At 57.2% G+C, this 16,780-nt stretch overlaps 1 protein-coding gene across 1 annotated transcript; it reads right to left on the bottom strand.

The window, feature by feature from the left end:
* Nucleotides 1-361: 361 nt before the first annotated feature.
* On the bottom strand, nt 362-2,405 carry LOC126328188 (serine/arginine repetitive matrix protein 1-like; the record flags this gene model as incomplete). The annotated part of the gene is made up of 2 exons (XM_049995986.1): nt 1,270-2,405; nt 362-804 (listed from the first exon to the last, which is right to left on the bottom strand). Coding segments are annotated over exons 1-2 (1,579 nt in total), but the record flags the coding sequence as incomplete, so codon positions are not given.
* Nucleotides 2,406-16,780: the final 14,375 nt, after the last annotated feature.

Below are 16,780 nucleotides of genomic sequence, written 5' to 3'. Positions count from 1 at the left end.
GCGGAAGCTGAACGTCATGGTGCTTGAGGGACGCCTTGATATAAATAGCCGTCCCCCCGCCATGCGTCAACCTGTCGGTGCGGTAGCACCGATAGTTGGCCACCTTGACATGTGTCCCCGGCTTCAGGAAGGTCTCGCACACGAGGCAGATGTCAATTGCCTCGTCGCGCAAGAACTCCCTGAATTCCCCTTGTTGGGGGACCAAACTGTTTGCGTTGAAAGCGCAAACGGTGAGGCCATGGATGTGGCGATTATCCATGACGCGGCGGGGTTGCAACGCCGGCCTGAAGGGCCGACGTGACCGCGGTGACGAGCACCGGTAGCTGCTCTAGCAGCTGGCTCAACGACCGCAAGAGCGAACGGAGCTCGGCTGCATCGGTGGCCGAGGGGGCGGCGTTGGCCGCTGGGGCGGCCTCCGCCACTGGGGAGGCCGGTTGCGGCAACTCCGTAGTAGACGACTGCCGCGGAGCGTCGGCAGCCGGTTGCGGCGTAGCACGAGGTGCCGTCGTCTGTTGTGGCAGTGTGTCATCGGCATTCCAGCGTGCAGCGGCATGGGTGGCCCGGCCCGCGCGCCGGCGACGCCTGCGCGGGGCGGCAACCCGCGCGCTCTGCGTGGGTGGTGGGTTGGCCTCCCCCCCGGGCGAAGCCGGGGACGGCGCGGCCGGTTGCCTCGTCTCGCCCGCCGCCAGTTCCGAACGTCTGGCGGTGGCGGCTGATGGTCCGCCCTTGGTGGCGGCAGCAAAGCTGGTGGACGGGTGCACCTTACGAGAAGGAGCAGCCCCTCCGCTCCGGTGGTTTCGGCCCCTTTTAAAGGCCGAACAGCCTCTGTAGCTGGCAACGTGCGCGCCGCCGCAGTTGCAGCACGTCGGCTTCTCTTCCTTGGCGAGCCCGCAAGACTTGCTCTCGTGCTGTCCCGCGCATTTGACGCAGCGGGGCAACATAGAGCAGTAGCGGGAGACATGGTCGAGCCTCTGGCAGGAAAAGCACTGGGCCCTCTTGCCTTTGGCCCGGAGAGGTTCCACCGCGACCCTGACCCGGCCGACTCGCTGCACCTGGAAAATCTTCCGATTTTCCAGGTTGTCGACGAGGACAACCTGGTACAGTGGCATGTCGCGGTGCGTGCGTGGGGACTTCATCAGTCCGGTGGACCGGACGCCGAAGCCCATGTCCTCGAGTTCTTCTCTAAGATAGTCCGCCCCAAACTTGAGTGGAAGGTGGCGGAACACCACCTTCAGAAGTTTGAGCGGCTCAGAGGGGTGCGTGTAGCACGGGAGGCCATCTCTGGAGATGGTGTCCATCACCGCGCGGTACTCCTCGTTGGAGGACACCGTGACCTTGTAGAGGTCACGGCCAGCAGTCTTGACAGTGGCGGACGTAGCCGCCCTGTCTAGTTTTTGCTGGAACTCCTTGTACCCGCCCGCCCATTGGATGACGATGGGCGGGGGCTTCTTTTGGGCCGACACAGGAGGCGCGGCACCATCTTCAGTCGCGTCCACACTGGCCCCTGCGAACGCGTTGGCGGTCGACAGCGGCGTCGGTTGCTGCAGCGCAGCAGCCCTGGCAGTGCGCCGCCTGGGAGGGGCGACAAAACCATCCTCATCCGGCTGCCGGGAGGTGGCAGGTGGACGAGTGGGCCGCCGCGTCGTCGTCGGTCTCGGCGAGGCGGCGCTCGCGGAGGAGCCCGCGATAGTCGTCCCAGACTCCGTGGTGGAAGGGCGGGAAGCCCTCGAGGCCTTCTTCCGCGGCCTCGCTGTGTCGGACGTCTGAGAGGGAGTGTCGGAGTCGTCATGCGTCATAGCCCGGCGCTTTCTGGGCGCACGGGCAGCGTCAGAGTCAGTGTCACGGCGCTCTGACTCGGCTATGGCCTCAGCCAAATTTGCGTCAGGCAGGTCGATATCCTGCATCTCGGCGGCCGCAGCTAGCGTAGCCACGGGCTCTTCTCGTGTCTTGGGGACCAGGGGTGCAGCCGGGGGCACATCGACCTCTTCAGTGGTCGAGGCCAGCGGCGCAACTCCCGCCGAGGCCGCCACCGCCGGGACCGCAGACTCGCGCAATTCAACCGGCGGGGCTCTCGGTGGCACACCCGACACTTGCTGCCTCGTGTACGGCAGAGTGGCACCCTTCCGAATGTGACAGAAGGCGAGTATAGTCGCCTCGTCGTCCTTTCGACCCGGGTAGGAACCCCCGTGAGCGAGTTTGTTCATAAGAATGAACACTCGATCACGAGAGAGCACATCAGAATCCGAAGAGTCATTCCTGTCGTGGTCAGTTGTCGTAAGCCGGTTCGTCATAAGTGGGGGGCCGGATGGGGCCGCCACCGGGATCAGCTCAGTCGCCTGAGCTGGCCCCGACGGGCGGCGATCCGCCACACCCTTCGCAGGTAAAGCAACCTCTCTCAACGACATCTCGAACAGCACTCGCGTCGTGCGTCGTGCGTGCGTGCGCGCGTGACGCGTGCGTGCCGGCGCCGGCGGGGTGGGGGTCCTTTATGGGCTCGGGTGCGGCGGCCGGTTGCGCGCGCGCCCCATTGGTCGGCGGCCGCAGCAGGGCGAGCTGGTAAAGGTGCGGCGTCGGCGTGCGGCGGGTGCCACTGTGTGGGGAGACGCTGACTGGAGCGGAGCGCTTGACTGACTGACTGCGCGTGCCTGCCTGCCTGCCTGCCTGTTTGTTCGTGATGCCGCCCAAGACTAGCGGGAAAGCCGCCAAGAAGGCTGGCAAGGCGCAGAAGAACATTTCGAAGGGCGACAAGAAGAAGAAGCGCAAGAGGAAGGAGAGCTATGCCATCTACATCTACAAGGTGCTGAAGCAGGTGCACCCGGACACGGGCATCTCTTCGAAGGCGATGAGCATCATGAACAGCTTCGTGAACGACATTTTCGAGCGCATTGCGGCCGAGGCTTCTCGCCTGGCGCACTACAACAAGCGCTCGACCATCACGTCCCGCGAGATCCAGACCGCTGTGCGGCTCTTGCTGCCTGGCGAGCTGGCCAAGCACGCGGTGAGCGAGGGCACGAAGGCGGTGACCAAGTACACGAGCTCCAAGTAAGGAGGTGGCTCTTGGAAATGGGAGGCTCGTCCGCGGCGCGGCGAAGAAAAGAAAAAAAAAACGGCCCTTTTCAGGGCCACCAAAATGCCTTTGCGGGAAGGGCGGAATTGTTGTTGTTGTGAGCGGGTGGACGGCGGCACAGCTGTAGCTGTAGCTTGTGGTGTGGTGTGGTGCGGCGCCGGCGCCTTTGGTTTTGGTGTGACGTTGGGATACGCACTTTAGCCACAGCCGGGTCGTGGGCGTGGGTGTTTCGAGACGTGTTGGTGTTAGGGGGGCGGATCGCTGGAGTTGGCTTGTTTGATATATATATATTTTTTTTTTTGTCCCCTTTGTATGGTATGGCCGGAGGTGTGGAACGGAAAGCAAACCGCGATTGTCGGATGTCACACCGTTGGTGGCGAGGGTGAGAAACACGTTGCCGCCTACAGCTGCTTCTACGCCGAGCGGGTGGGTTAAGTTAGTTAGTTGGTTGGTTGGGCGACGTAAAAGTGGAGCGTGGAGGTGGTGTGTGTGAACGTGAGGAGACACGCATTGCATTGTATTTGTACGCGCGAGGTGAGTTAGGAGACCACGCGCCACGACGTACGGTGCCCTCTTTCGACCTGACGTCTGACGTCTGGTTTTTGTTTGTGGAGGCGGTGTCGTCATTCTGGATGTACGTGTATTTTCCGCTCAGTTGAGTGAGGTGACGCGAGACGACGGCGTCGGTGGTGTTTTTGTTTTGTTGTTGGCGCCCCGGGGATGAAGAGGGGCACCCGACGGTAACGAGAGGTTGCACTTTGTGATCGGTCGAATGTCCGGGGAGCGAGGAATAGGGTGGGGGGTTGAAAAGAAAACGCCAGTGTAGGGCAACGGGACGGTGAACGTTCCCGTGGTGTCGGAGGTGTGCAGTGGGGGGGAGGAAAAAAAAAAAAAAAAAAAAAAAAAAAAAAGCGCGTAACGGCGCGGCTGCCGTGGTGGAAACGTTCTCTCCAACTTTGGTGGTGTCCCCTGTGTGTTTTGTTGTTCTCTATATCGTGTGTCCCCTCGCACAAGACGCTCTCTGGGCGGGTTTGATTCATTCATTTTTGCATAGTCACGTAGCGTAGAATGGAATGCGCAAGAGTTGAGTGAGACTGGCGACGGTATATGGTCTGAGCAGCGTCAGCTGCACTGCACTCCCCGGAAAAGAATCTTGGATGCCGTGCTAACTGAAATTTGGTGGACGGGGTTCTCAAGGCTGTTTTCCTATTTTGTTGTTTGTTTGTTTGTCTCTAGTTGAGATGGTGAAATGACGTCGAAGAAGCAGTATTGCAAATACTGTTATGGAAATGCCCTAGTTTGATGAAAGGAAATGTGTGTTGAATACAGGATGGTAAAGACCAAGTGCGTTGAAAGAAACGTTGTGAAGGAACGAACGTTCCCTGAATTGGTTTCTTTTTGTTCCCGAGTTGTGTACAATGGACGACGGTTGTGCCATATCGCAGCATTGCATCATCCCCAGGTTTTATTTCAATTGAGCGATAAAAAAAGGAAACAGAGAAGAACAAGAACACTATCGAAATGGTCTATGGTGTGTGACCCACAATTGTTGTCTTTAAATCACTTACCCAACCATGTCGTAAAAATATTTTTTTTTTTTACAGTGGCTGCCGAATGACCTAGATGTAACAGAGAGAGAGAAACACATGGCGTGTCAGATGTTTGTTTTCTTTTCCCCCCCGTCAAGTGGCAAATGCGAACACCGTCAGCTGTAATTGACGATCGACACTAGTATGGCGCGAAAAGGGGGTGCGACCTGTGCAGTTGTGGGTGAAACTTTGGGTGATGGGCTGTCATGCGGCATCGCGTGCGTTCATTACCCCTCGGCGGCGGCGGCGGCGCCGCAGCTCCGTCCAGCTCGCGCTCTCGGAAACAACCGTCTCCGTCACTGCAATTTTCAAAGGGAAACCTGTGTGGCCGGTGGGGGTGTGTCAACCGTTGGCCTCAAGCTCCGCCGACAAAAAGTGTTGAGTGTATCCAGTGTGAGAGAGGTTGACGCTTTTCGTGGTGTGTGTGTGTGTGTGTGTGTGTGGCAATGTTTTGAAAAGTTTGCAACGTACGTTAAGAAGTGTTGACGCTGAAACTTGCGGGCTGTGTGGCCCTGGTGGTTGGCTGGCTGGAGACGCGGGCGTGTCCAGTCGGTCGGTTGTTGTGGCTGAAAGGTACGTATACGGTTCCGCCGTCCCGTCGGAACTGCGTCTGTCTGGAAGGTATGACGTGACGTGCAGTTTTTATTAGGTCAGCCCTTGTTGTGTATTGTTCCATTTGTTGCTCACTCGTCACCCGTATTTGGTGTGGCGATGTATGTGGACGTACTGCTGGATCAGTGTCAGGGTTTCCGTGGGAGGTGTTGGTTGGGTTGGATTTGCCTGACACGGCTGAGTCCGCAATTGGCCTGCCGTTCGTTGATGCGATATGTGGGTTCTGAGGAAGAATGTGTACGAGATAGTTGCCCCTGCCCTGCCCTTTCTTTCGCGTTCGTGTGTGCCCCCCTTGTTGTGTAGTGTGGGTTGAACATGGTTCTTTACCGAGTGGGGGGGAATGGGATGGACGGATCCGTTGCTGTTGCTGTCACCGTCAAGACAACGCACGCACGCACCCCTGTCCTACGAGAAGGTGTGTCAACCGGGGTTTCGGTAGTCGTGTGTGTAGGGGACGGGGAGAAGCAAAGTGGAGAGTGCGGCACGGGCAGAGAGTGGAATTGGGGCGCGTTGATGTTGGGAAACATCCCCCAAGGGTTGCGGGATGATGTGGCGGTGAGAGCGGGGGGCGGGGGAGAAAAGAAAAGCGAAAAAGAACTAAGGAAGAGGAGGAGGCGTGCGTGTGCGCAGTGGCGGGGCCCCAAAGACCTGTCGTGTGGTGTCGGCCGAACGCGTGTGCGGGGCAGCGTCGGCACGGAGAGAGAGAGAGAGAGAGAGAGAGAGAGAGAGAGAGAGAGAGAGAGCGAGCTGGTCTGATGGGTATTTTTTTACCCCCTGTACTCGAAGGACCGGATCTGTCCTTGATCCCTGCCTTCTGTCTGATTATGTTGGGTAACAAAATGATGGGATGATAGGGTCTCTTGGGTGTGTGTAGATGTTTGTTGTTTGAGTGAGTGTTATGGTGTTTGTATTTTATTTTTGTTTATCATGGTATGTTGTAGTTTGTGGTGTTTTGTCGTGATGGGAAATGTCGTTCTTGGGTCGGGTGGATTTTGTCCCAGATTTCTGATGAGTGGGTGGTTCGAATCCGTGGTTTGGTGGGAAAAAAAAAAAAAACTTTATGGATTTTTGTTTGGATGATTTCCGGGATTTTGAGTATGTTATGGTTTGTGTATATGTCTCGGTTTGTCTGGTACCGGCCGGCATCAGCAGCAATTCTGAATTATTTGTTGTGCACCCTTTTTTTTACTCTTGTTATGTTGGTGTCTGCGGCCATTGACCAGATTTTCAGAGCCGTAAGTGATGGCTGGTTCCTATGACGGTTTTGAAGATTTTCTTTTTGGCGCGCATATTTATTCTGTTTCCTTTGATGATTGGGCACAGTCTGAATATTGCTGGTGCAGCCTTGTTACAAACGTGTGTAACGTGGTCTCTAAATGTCAACCTCTTGTCCAGCTTGATGCCTAGATACTTTATTGTGCCTGACCATGGAAGATTGTTATTTCTGAGGCGTATACGCAGGTTAGGAGGTATTCTTTTTGAATGTGAATCGTATTGTATTGCTTGGGTTTTCTCCGCGTTTATTGTTTTTTTGGTTAGCCCATTTCTGGATGGATTGTAGGTGTTGCTCTATTTTTGTGACTCTATATTGCAGGTTAGAACTGCTGCGGTAGACTGCAGTGTCGTCTGCAAATAGTGACAAGTGTCCTCCCAGCTGTTTGTTTGTGTATATTGAGTAGAGAATGGGCCCCAGCACTGAGCCTTGCGGGACTCCAGCCTCTATGGATCTAGTGTTACTTGCCGCTCCTGGTACATGGACATAGAATGCTCTGTTGCGGAGAAAAGAAGCAATAATGTGGATGGGGCAGTTGTACTGGTGGAGCTTGTAGATAAGGCGTTATCCGAATGCTTTTCCAATGTCAAGCAGGACTGCTCCAGTACTGTGTCTAATGTTTCTGGCCTGACATATGTGCTCGACTAGTCTGGTCACCCGGTGGGTGGTGCTGTGTTCTTCGCGGAATCGGAATTGTTGTGGGATGATTATGTTGTTATCCTTTAAGAATTGAATTTCTTCAGTTCAGTTTGAATGAGCTTTCCGAGGACCTTTCCAAGGAAGTTGGCCTATAGTTTTGCGGAAATAATAAGTCCTTGTTTGGCTTTGGTAATGTGATGACTCGGGCCTGTTTCCAAGTAGTTTAGTCTGAAGCAAGCATTATATACTGATGTTAGATAGATAATTGATAGTTGCTGGAGGTAGGTGATGTAGTAGTTGCGGTTTGATGGAATCTGGGCCTGATGCCTTCTTAGGATGTGTGTATGTTTGTGATGTGATAAGATACGGGGTTTCTGCGTTTATTGGATTGTGAAAGATGTTCTGATCGGGGCACTTAGGATGCGGTTTTACCCTTCTGAGTACCATTTCCTGGTGGTCATCAGTTTCGCCATCTACCGCTTCTGGTGCTTGGAATTGCCTTTCTAGTGAATCCGCCAGTGCTTCAGCTCGGTCTGTGGGGTCGTTCCTTCCCCATGTAGATGTAGATGTTTCGTGTTTAGTTTACGAGTTTTAAGAAATTTCCAGAATTTTTCCTGGTCCCTTTCTGCTTCTCGTAACGTTTCCTCCCACGCCTCGCTACGGTGGTTTTCGGAGCTCTCTTTTTGATCCTCCCGGCCAATTGCTCTGATTTTCGTCGGTCGGCTGGGTCCCTGTAGTTTCTGGCGCGCGCGGGCTGCGGTTGGCGCCTTTGGTGGCAACGGCCGGGGCAAGCAGCGGTGTGTGGTGTGGTGCGGGGCGGGCAGGGGCAGTGGCAGTGGTGGTTGACGGATGGCCTGGGGGCCGAAAAACGGGCCGGCCGGCGGACGGCGGACGGATGTTGAGAGAGGCGGCGCGCACGCGTCTCGCGCGGACACAGGCGCCACAGCGTTGATTGGAAGGAGGTGCGGTGCGGTGCGGGGATGGGCCCAGGAAAAAAGACGGTCGTGGCCCCTGTCTTGGGTGCGTGTCGACGTCAGCACCGTCGGTGTGGTGTGGTGTGGTGTGGTGTGGTGTGGTGTGGGCAGGGAGGGGGGGAAAAGCGGGCTGCGGGCTGCGGGCTGCGGAGGGAATGGTGGTGGGGAGTAGGCACACATGTGGGCGGGCGCAAAATCGGCCGGTGCCCGTAAACCGCGGCGGGATATTGGGTGGAAAAGAGGGAAATTGTAGAAAGGAAAACAAGCGGAGGGGGCGAATGTGGTGGGGTGGGGGGACGGGCGGGGGCGAGGCGACAGCTTGCTTTTTCTTTTTCATTTTATTCTGTTGTAGTGTTTTTGTTTTTTTGTTTTTTTGCGTGTGTGTGGCCTTGGAGAGGCTGGTCTTGTCTGGCTTACGCTTTGGGTGCGTGTGTTGGTACTTTTTCGTTTTTTCTTGTTCTGCAGAGCAGGGGCGGGGCGGTGGGTACGGCTGGCTGGCTGTGCCCAGAGGAGGAGGAGGAGACGCTGGCGGCGGGCCCGGCTCCTGGGGCTGCTGTTGCATGCGCTGTGCAAAGAAAGGAAGAGTGGGTTTGTTTGGCTGGTTGAAGTGCATTATTTAAGTGTGGGCTTGCCGGCCTGGCTCCGATGCGCAGGTAGATAGATGCCGGCGGCGACCGCAGGCAGGCGCGTTGTGTGTACAGAGGGACGAGCCATGTGTTTTGCAAGCAGGACGTGGCGTGCCGAGTGGAGAGGAGGCGGCGGCTCGGCCCGGTTCGGCCCGGCCCGGCCCGGCCCGGCCCGGTCCGGCGGTGCCGCGCTGTTGTCGCGGACGTGAGCGCCCCCTGGCGGGCGGGTGGTTGGCGGCGGCGTGGTGGACGCGTGTGGCAGTTGTGTGCACGGGTTGCTTGGGCGAGTGAGCAGTGGCTGGCGGTGTTGGCGCGTCGTCGGGGAGGTACGTGTTGCGGCCGCGTCTGCTGCGCGCTGCGTCGTTGTGTCGACTGTGTGTGGGCGTGGGCACGTGTGCTCTGCCGAGGGCGTCGTAAAAAAGTGGGTCGCGGTGTGCGTGCGTAGCCCGTGATGATGTATTGTGCGTCGCGCCGTTGTGTGCGAAACGGATGCCGAGAGGTGTGTGGTAAGTGCGAAGCGCGAATGTGCGGCGTTTGGCGGTTTCGGTGTGTTTTCTGTTTTTGCGGCGTGAGAGTGGGGCTGGCTGGCTGGCTGTTGTTGGTTGCCTTGTGTGTGTAGGTTGATGGCGCGACGCGGAGGGGACGCCGTTTGCTGCGTGCCTTGCCTCGCGTGTGTTGGCGCGCCGTGCATGTGTTTGGGTCGTGGGGGCGGTGTTTTTGTTTGTATTTGGATTTTCATTTTTTGGCGTGTTGTGTCGTGTATGGCAAGGGCGAGAGGAGTAGTGCGGTAGTGGTAGTGCAGTAGTGTCGTTGCGGCACGGGCGTCTGGTGGGGCTGTGCGTCGTGGCGGGGAAGGTGTGTAGGTTGCGGCGATGCGGCGAGCCCAGCCCGTCGTTTGACGGTGTGCCGGGTGAGTTGCGCTGCGAATCGAGTGTGGCGGGAAGGGAGCTGCGTGGCGCCTGCGTCCGTTGGCAGCAGGGGCTGTGCTTTTGAGAGTTTGTTTGATTTCGGGACGACGACGACGACGACGACGACGACGACGACGACTGGTTGGTTGGTTGGTTGGTGGGTGGGGTGGCGTGCGCGTTTGTCGTACTGGGCGAGTCGATTGCCTGCCGGCTGGCGAAAGGTGCGCCGCCGCCCGTCTCGCGCTCTGTGTTTTTTTTTTTTTTTTTTTTTCTCTCTCTCTCTCTCTGTGTGTGTCGGCTGCGTTTTGTTTGCGGTGCGCGCGAAAACGGTGGTGCCGAAAGTGTGCCGGCGTGGCGTTGCGACCGCGACGAGCCGCGGGCGCGCCATTTGGCTGGTGTTGCGTGAAGAGCGGCTGTGTACGGGTAGTGGCTGTAGCCGTACGTGTACGTGCATCCGGCCCGGCCGCCAGCCCAGCCCAGCCCAGCCGAGTCGGGTGAGCGGAGGCCGACACGTGGTGGTGCTCTGTGCTCTCTCGGCTCGGGGGGGTTTGTGTGTGTGCGTGCGTGTGTGTGTGTCTCGTTCGCTCTCCGGAATCTGCTTGTTCTGCTGATCCCCGCCTGTCGGCGTCGTTTATTTTTACTTATTTATTTTTTACCTGTTGTTTGTTTTTCGACGTCGTCTTGCAGTTTTGTCCTTTGCGGCGTGCCGACGACCCGCCGCGCGACCTTATGAAACCCCAAAGCGTGGCGTGGCGTGGCGTGGCCGAGCCGCAGCAGCTAAGGGGGTGCGGCCGCCTCGACGCCTTAACCTCCTAAACTTCTTTAAGCCCCTTAACGCAGCCACCTAAACTAACGTAACCTAACCTAAGCTCTTAGGCCAACCCCCAAGTCGCCTTAACCTAACGTACGTGACCGCAACCTTAGCTTAACGCCTACGTTAAGACGTGACGTCACGTCAACGCTTAACCTAACCCTGACGCCTTCTTAGCCTAACGTTGACGTAACCTAAGGTAAGGTAACCGTTGAAAGAAAGAAACCACCTTTGTTTTTGACGTTGAGGCGTGTAAGGTCGGCTGTGAGGGCAGATTCGGTGTGTCTGTAGTTGGGGCTGGCTGGTAATTTATTTTGTTTGTTTGTTTATCGTTGTTTTGTTTTCGCCTGTGGCGGGGGGGTTGGCGCTCCGTCGGCCGGTGCCATGTTGCGCAGGCGGCGATCGTAAAAAAGTAAAAAAAAAAAAAGGAAAAAGAAAAAAAAAATGTGTTGGAAGGGCTGTGGGTGTTGGCGGGCGAGGCGAGAGGAGGAGGACGGCCCGCGGCCGTGGCCCGACGGCTGCGGGCCGATCGGGAAAACGGCGGAAGGCGATGGGGCGGCGGAGGTGCGTTTGTGCACGGCCGTCATCGCCGCACGACTCGGCTCGTGTGGCTGTGGCGCCGGCCGCGGTGGCCGGGCTGCCGCGGCGACGGTGTGGGAGTTTTGACGAAGGTTTGGCCATTGTGGCGGGTCGTCGGCTGGGGCTGTGGGGGCGGCATTTGGGCGGGGGCGGCGATTCTCGGCGGGCCGACCCAGGCTGTGGCGCGCGGTGGCTGCAGTTTGGCCGTGGTTTGCGGCGCCGCCGCGGCGACTGGTTGGCGACCGTGGTGTCGGTGTGTGTAGCCCCATCCTCGGTGGTTTGAATGGCGCGGGTGGTTGCGGCGCAGGTTGGGGGCTGCTCCGCGCAGGCTGTCGGACGTTGGGCGGTAGCAAGCGCGGGAGGCGCGGCGCGGCGGCGCGGCGGCGCGCCGAGTGGCGGCCGCTCTCTCGGCCGTCCGCGCCCGCCCGCGACACTGGCTGGGCCAGGCGCGTGCGCGGCTAGTGTGGCTACGATGCCGAATGTTAGGAGGTTATCGTCGGCGGACGGGGCCTCGGCTCCGCACGCCGAAGGCGATCATCGTAGCTCTACGTGTGATGTGGACGGGGGTTTGCTCCCGCACACAGTGGCACGAGTTCTTGATGTAAGGGGAGGGCCACTGACGTACCCTGGCTGTTTTCCGGTGGTACCCACCCCCTGCACCACCGGTGCGAGCGAACGCTGCGTCGCGGACGAGACACCTGTCTCGCACGCAAATGACGCGGTTACTAGCTGCACCGGTGCTACCGAGGCTGCTGCGGCTGCGGCTGCGGCTGAGAAGAGCTTGGCCTTACTGAAAGGTCTCATACCAGACAGTGGGCAAGCGAGCATGGACGTAGACGTGGACGTGACCTCGAGTGGTCGGGAGGAAGTCACGCACACGCACCGCCGGGATGCGGACGCGACCGCAAGGAAGCGCCCCGCTGCTGATAGAGCTGAGGCATCAGCAAAGAAACCGGCCGCCTCGAAGGGCAAGGCGCCTAGGACGCGCACTAAGAAGAAGGCGTCACAGGTGGGCACCAAGGCCGCCACTGGCGACCGCTGCTCCACCGACGACGGCTTCCAGGTACCGAGCAGGAAGCACACTGCCAGGGCAGCAGAGCTCACACGAGCTCCCCCGCTAGAGACAACCAATAGGTATGCCACGGTCACGGACGCGCCGGAAGACGCGAGTATCGAACAACCGGCTAGGCCAAAGACCCGTGCTCCTCCTCCCATCGTCGTCAGATGGACGGCTGATTTCAGAAGCTTTCAACAGCTTCTGAAAAGTAGGGTGCAGGGCAACTTTATTCTTAAAACTGCGGGCAGGGACACATATAAGGTCACTGTCAAAGATACAGAGGACTATGTGACTCTCATGAAAGTGTTTGGGGAAATGGGAGTGCCCAACTACACTCACTCTACAGAGCCACTGAAACTGCTCAAGGTGGTTTTCCGCAGACTCCCATTTAAAATGGACCCGGACCACCTAAAAGAGGAGTTAGAGGAATTAGGTTATGGTGTCAGGGCTGTCTCTCGCATGAAGACGCCCGGAACAAATGAGCAGATGCCACTATTCCAGGTAATACTAGTGGATAATGCTGAAAATAGGAAAATATTTCAACTGACAACAGTTGCAAATATTCGTAATGTGCTTGTGGAACGATTTCGCGGCAGGGGTAGAAGGGCACAGTGCTACCAGTGCCAAGGACTAAACCATGTCGCGAGATGGTGCAGTATGCCGGCCAAGTGTGTAAAATGTGCAGGCCCGCATCAGAGCCGTGACTGTAAACAGACACAGGACGTAAAACCTAAGTGCTGTAACTGTGAACAGGAGCATGTTGCCAGCTATCGTGGCTGTGCAACGTTTAAGAAGGCGGACGCTAAACAGCGTGCCAACAATGCTCCGGCCAAACGGGTGACCCCTGGCCTTAGTTTTAGCCAAATCGCGAGGGGAAAGGCTGCCGCACCTACCACTCAGGCTAAATCGGCACGACCGCGTCAGGTTAGCGATGCTATCAGAACACGCCCGCGTGCCGAGGTTGAAAACGTCGGCCAGCGGGCTGATGTGAGTGACGCTCGCCCCGTCGCAAAGGAAGTCGTTTCCGGGCGCGGACGGCAGAGAACAGAGAGAGAGCGGCTCGCGCCAGCCAATCAGAACGCAGCACAGCAGAGCGAAACGGAGCCGGCAGCTGTAGCCGCCCACGGGAGCGGACGGCAGATAGAGCACCCGATCGTATCTGCAACCTCAGCAAGCCAGGAGACTCCTGCAGATTTGCAAGCTGAGCTTTGCTCGCTTCTCAGAACTGTCAAGGAGATGCTCGTGCAATTACCGCAGCTCTTGATTGCTGCAGTGCAGACGGCTCTAGCAGCCGGCCACCAACAGGTTTCCATGCAAAACCATGAATAATACACCACTTCATGGCTTGACAGTTTGCGCATGGAATGCAAACGGCATAAGAACACAGGCTGGTGAGTTCCGCCAGTTTCTGTATGACGAGGCAGTAGACATCTGTCTCGTCTGCGAAACACACCTAAAGCCAGGAGTCAACGTTCGTGCAGCAAACTACACTTGCTACCGAACAGATAGGTTAACGGCAGGGGGAGGTACTGCAGTATATATCAAAACCTCTCTCAAGCACCATTTAGTACAAGTGCCTCAGCTTGCTACGATTGAGGCCACTGCTGTAGCAGTACAAACCTCAGAGGGTCAGATCACTTTTGTGGCAGCCTACCGACCGCCTAGGGGACTCCTGAATCCCGCTGACTTCGCGACACTGATGAACCTTCGTGGGAAACTCTTTGTCGCCGGAGACTTAAACGCGAAACACGCGGAGTGGCATTCAAGAGTCACTAATACTAGTGGACGACGCCTACTACGTGTAGTACGGCAGCACAATGGGATCGTGGTGGGCCCCTACGACCCAACCATCTATCCCCACAACAGAGGCCTAGCTGACGTACTCGATGTGGCGGTGGTGAGGGGTATCGGACACCTCATTACTGCCACTACACGGTGCGCACTATCGTCGGATCATGTCCCCGTGGTTTTTGACATTGATCTCCAGGGAACAGAGCCACCACAATGGCGTAGACAGCTTCGCAGGGTGGATTGGGAGCGGTATCGGGAAAGTATACTTGACGATCTCGATACCGTTCCTCACCCACGTGATGTAGGAGCTGATGAGATGATACGACGGCTCGCTGAGGTTGCGCTACAAGCTGTAGACGCAGCAACACCGAGGGGACCACGCAGGCCGCCTGAATGTTCGCGCCAGCTCCCTCCTGATATTCTGGAAGCCATACGCCACAAAAATAGGGTTTTCAGAGAATGGCAAATCACGAGGCAAGCCGCCACTAAACGTCGCCTCAACCAACTCAGACGCGAGATTAAAGTGGCGGTTGAAAACCATCGCAATAGAGAGTGGGCAGGGAGGGTGGCCATGCTCCGCCTTGATGATGGCTCTGCCTGGCAGACGACTAAGAGGCTTCTCAGGAAAGGGCAGCGTATACCTCCGCTACAAGTTGGTGGGGAGGTGGTTTGCGAACCAGACGCCAAGGCTAGCGCCCTGGCTGACACGTTTGCAGCCAACTTCACGCCTGTAGCGGACATCATAGACGCAGCACATGTACAACTCGTGCACGAGCGTCTGCCTGTATTCCTGGCAGCAGAGGCAGCTCCAGAGGACGAGATAGCTGCTATCACTGAGGAGGAGGTTGAATACCAACTGCGAACCCTAAACACCAGGAAAGCCGGTGGCAGTGACAGAGTGGAGGCAGTCATGCTACGGCAGCTCCCCCCTCCTGCTATCCAGCCGCTCACCGAGCTATTCAACCATGTGCTGCGAACTGGGGACTACCCCTCTGTATGGAAACATGCAGAGGTGGTAGCCATCCCAAAGTCAGGGAAGGATGCAAGGCTGCCGCAAAACTACCGACCTATTAGCCTCCTCCCAGTAATGTCAAAGGTCTTTGAGCGGATTTATGCCCAACGACTTCTAGCTCATGTAAACCGCGAGTTGCTCATGCCTCCCGAACAGTTCGGTTTTCGGCAGGGGCATAGTACACAGCAACAGCTCTTGAGGTTAGTAGAAGATGCGATGGGTGCCCTGGAGCGCCGGGAGTATTCAGGGGCGATACTCCTTGACGTCTCCAGGGCCTTTGACAGCGTGTGGCATGAGGGCCTCCTATTCAAACTTTTTGAACTGGGGGTACCGACGCCACATGTGAAACTCATTGCATCCTACCTGCAAAATCGTACTTTTAGTGTCCGCGCCGGTGACGGAGTATCCACTAATAGGCCTGTTCGTGCGGGAGTACCACAGGGATCCGTCCTTGGCCCCCTGTTGTACACCCTGTACACGTCAGATGTACCTAGGACGCAGAGAGTGTCGCTAGCACTATATGCGGACGACACCGCACTCTACGCACGATGCCTCAAAGTTAATATCCTTCGTCGTCGCCTACAAGAGGCGTGCGACGTATTGGGAGCTTGGGCAACAAAATGGCGCCTGAAATTTAACGCCACAAAAAGCCAGGCAATTATTATTACACGTCGCCGGATACCAAGGGATCTTCAACCAGTGCAGATCATGGGAGGCCCCATCCCATGGTCTCGCACTGTTAAGTATCTGGGCGTGACTTTAGACCGGCACCTCACATGGGGACCACATGTCACAGAGGTTAGGGGCAGAGTCTTAGGACGCTTACGCGAACTCTACCCTGTACTAAATCCACAGTCCACGCTTCCCACACACTGCGGCATTACGCTATATCTAGCACTGATCAGGCCAGTGCTGGAATACGCGGCCGTAGTGTGGGGAAATGCCGCCGACTGCCATATCAAGCGGTTACAAGGCCTACAAGGTAAGGTCCTACGCCTTGCCATGCACCTCCCGCGGGACTTCCCCACCAGGGACCTGCATGACGTCACAGGGATCCCCATGATTAGGGATCGCTTCAAACTGCTGGCGCGGCAGTTCTATGAACTGTCGTCCCAGTCAGACAACAGGTTAATAGCAAACCTGGGTACCCAGGAGCACAGGAGGGGGACCACACGATGGCCCGACATGCTTCGGCAGTAATCGCCAGTGGAAACACTCACGACCACTGTTGGAGCAAATTCAGACACACTACACACGCACACAACACTCATGTGACACATAGGACACACACAACACGTTAGGCCATCAGAGACACAAATACAATTAGGATAAACAGGAATAACAATTGGGTTTAGCCTGTAAAACCACAGGGCACTTAGGATGTCCCTTAGGATAAGAGTCGCTCGCTCGCGTGCGCGGCTATTCTCTGCTGCGCGCCCCTCGCTGTTGTGCGTCGTCGAAGGAGAGAAGGAAGCGAAACCAAGGGGAAAAAAGAAAAGAGAACAAGCAAAAGATGGCAGACCAGGCGGCTACGAACGAGACTGCCGCGGCACCCGCCGCCACCGGCACTACGAAGAAGGCCAAGTCTGCGTCGTCTGCGAAGAAGCCGCGCGCCAAGCCTGCGCACCCGCGCACCTCTGAGATGGTGACGGCCGCCATCAAGAGTCTGAAGGAGCGCGGCGGGTCGTCGCTGCAGGCGATCAAGAAGTACATTGCCGCGCACTACAAGCTGGACGCGGAGAAGCTGGCGCCCTTTATCAAGAAGTACCTCAAGTCGGCCGTCGTGGCTGGCGAGCTGGTGCAGACGAAGGGGAAGGGCGCGTCGGGCTCTTTCAAGCTTGC

The sequence above is a fragment of the Schistocerca gregaria genome, unplaced genomic scaffold (genome assembly GCF_023897955.1).
Source record: "Schistocerca gregaria isolate iqSchGreg1 unplaced genomic scaffold, iqSchGreg1.2 ptg001093l, whole genome shotgun sequence".
Lineage (NCBI taxonomy): Eukaryota > Metazoa > Arthropoda > Insecta > Orthoptera > Acrididae > Schistocerca > Schistocerca gregaria.
Note: the sequence above shows the minus strand (reverse complement) of the source record. Positions and strands in the feature narration are given on the sequence as shown.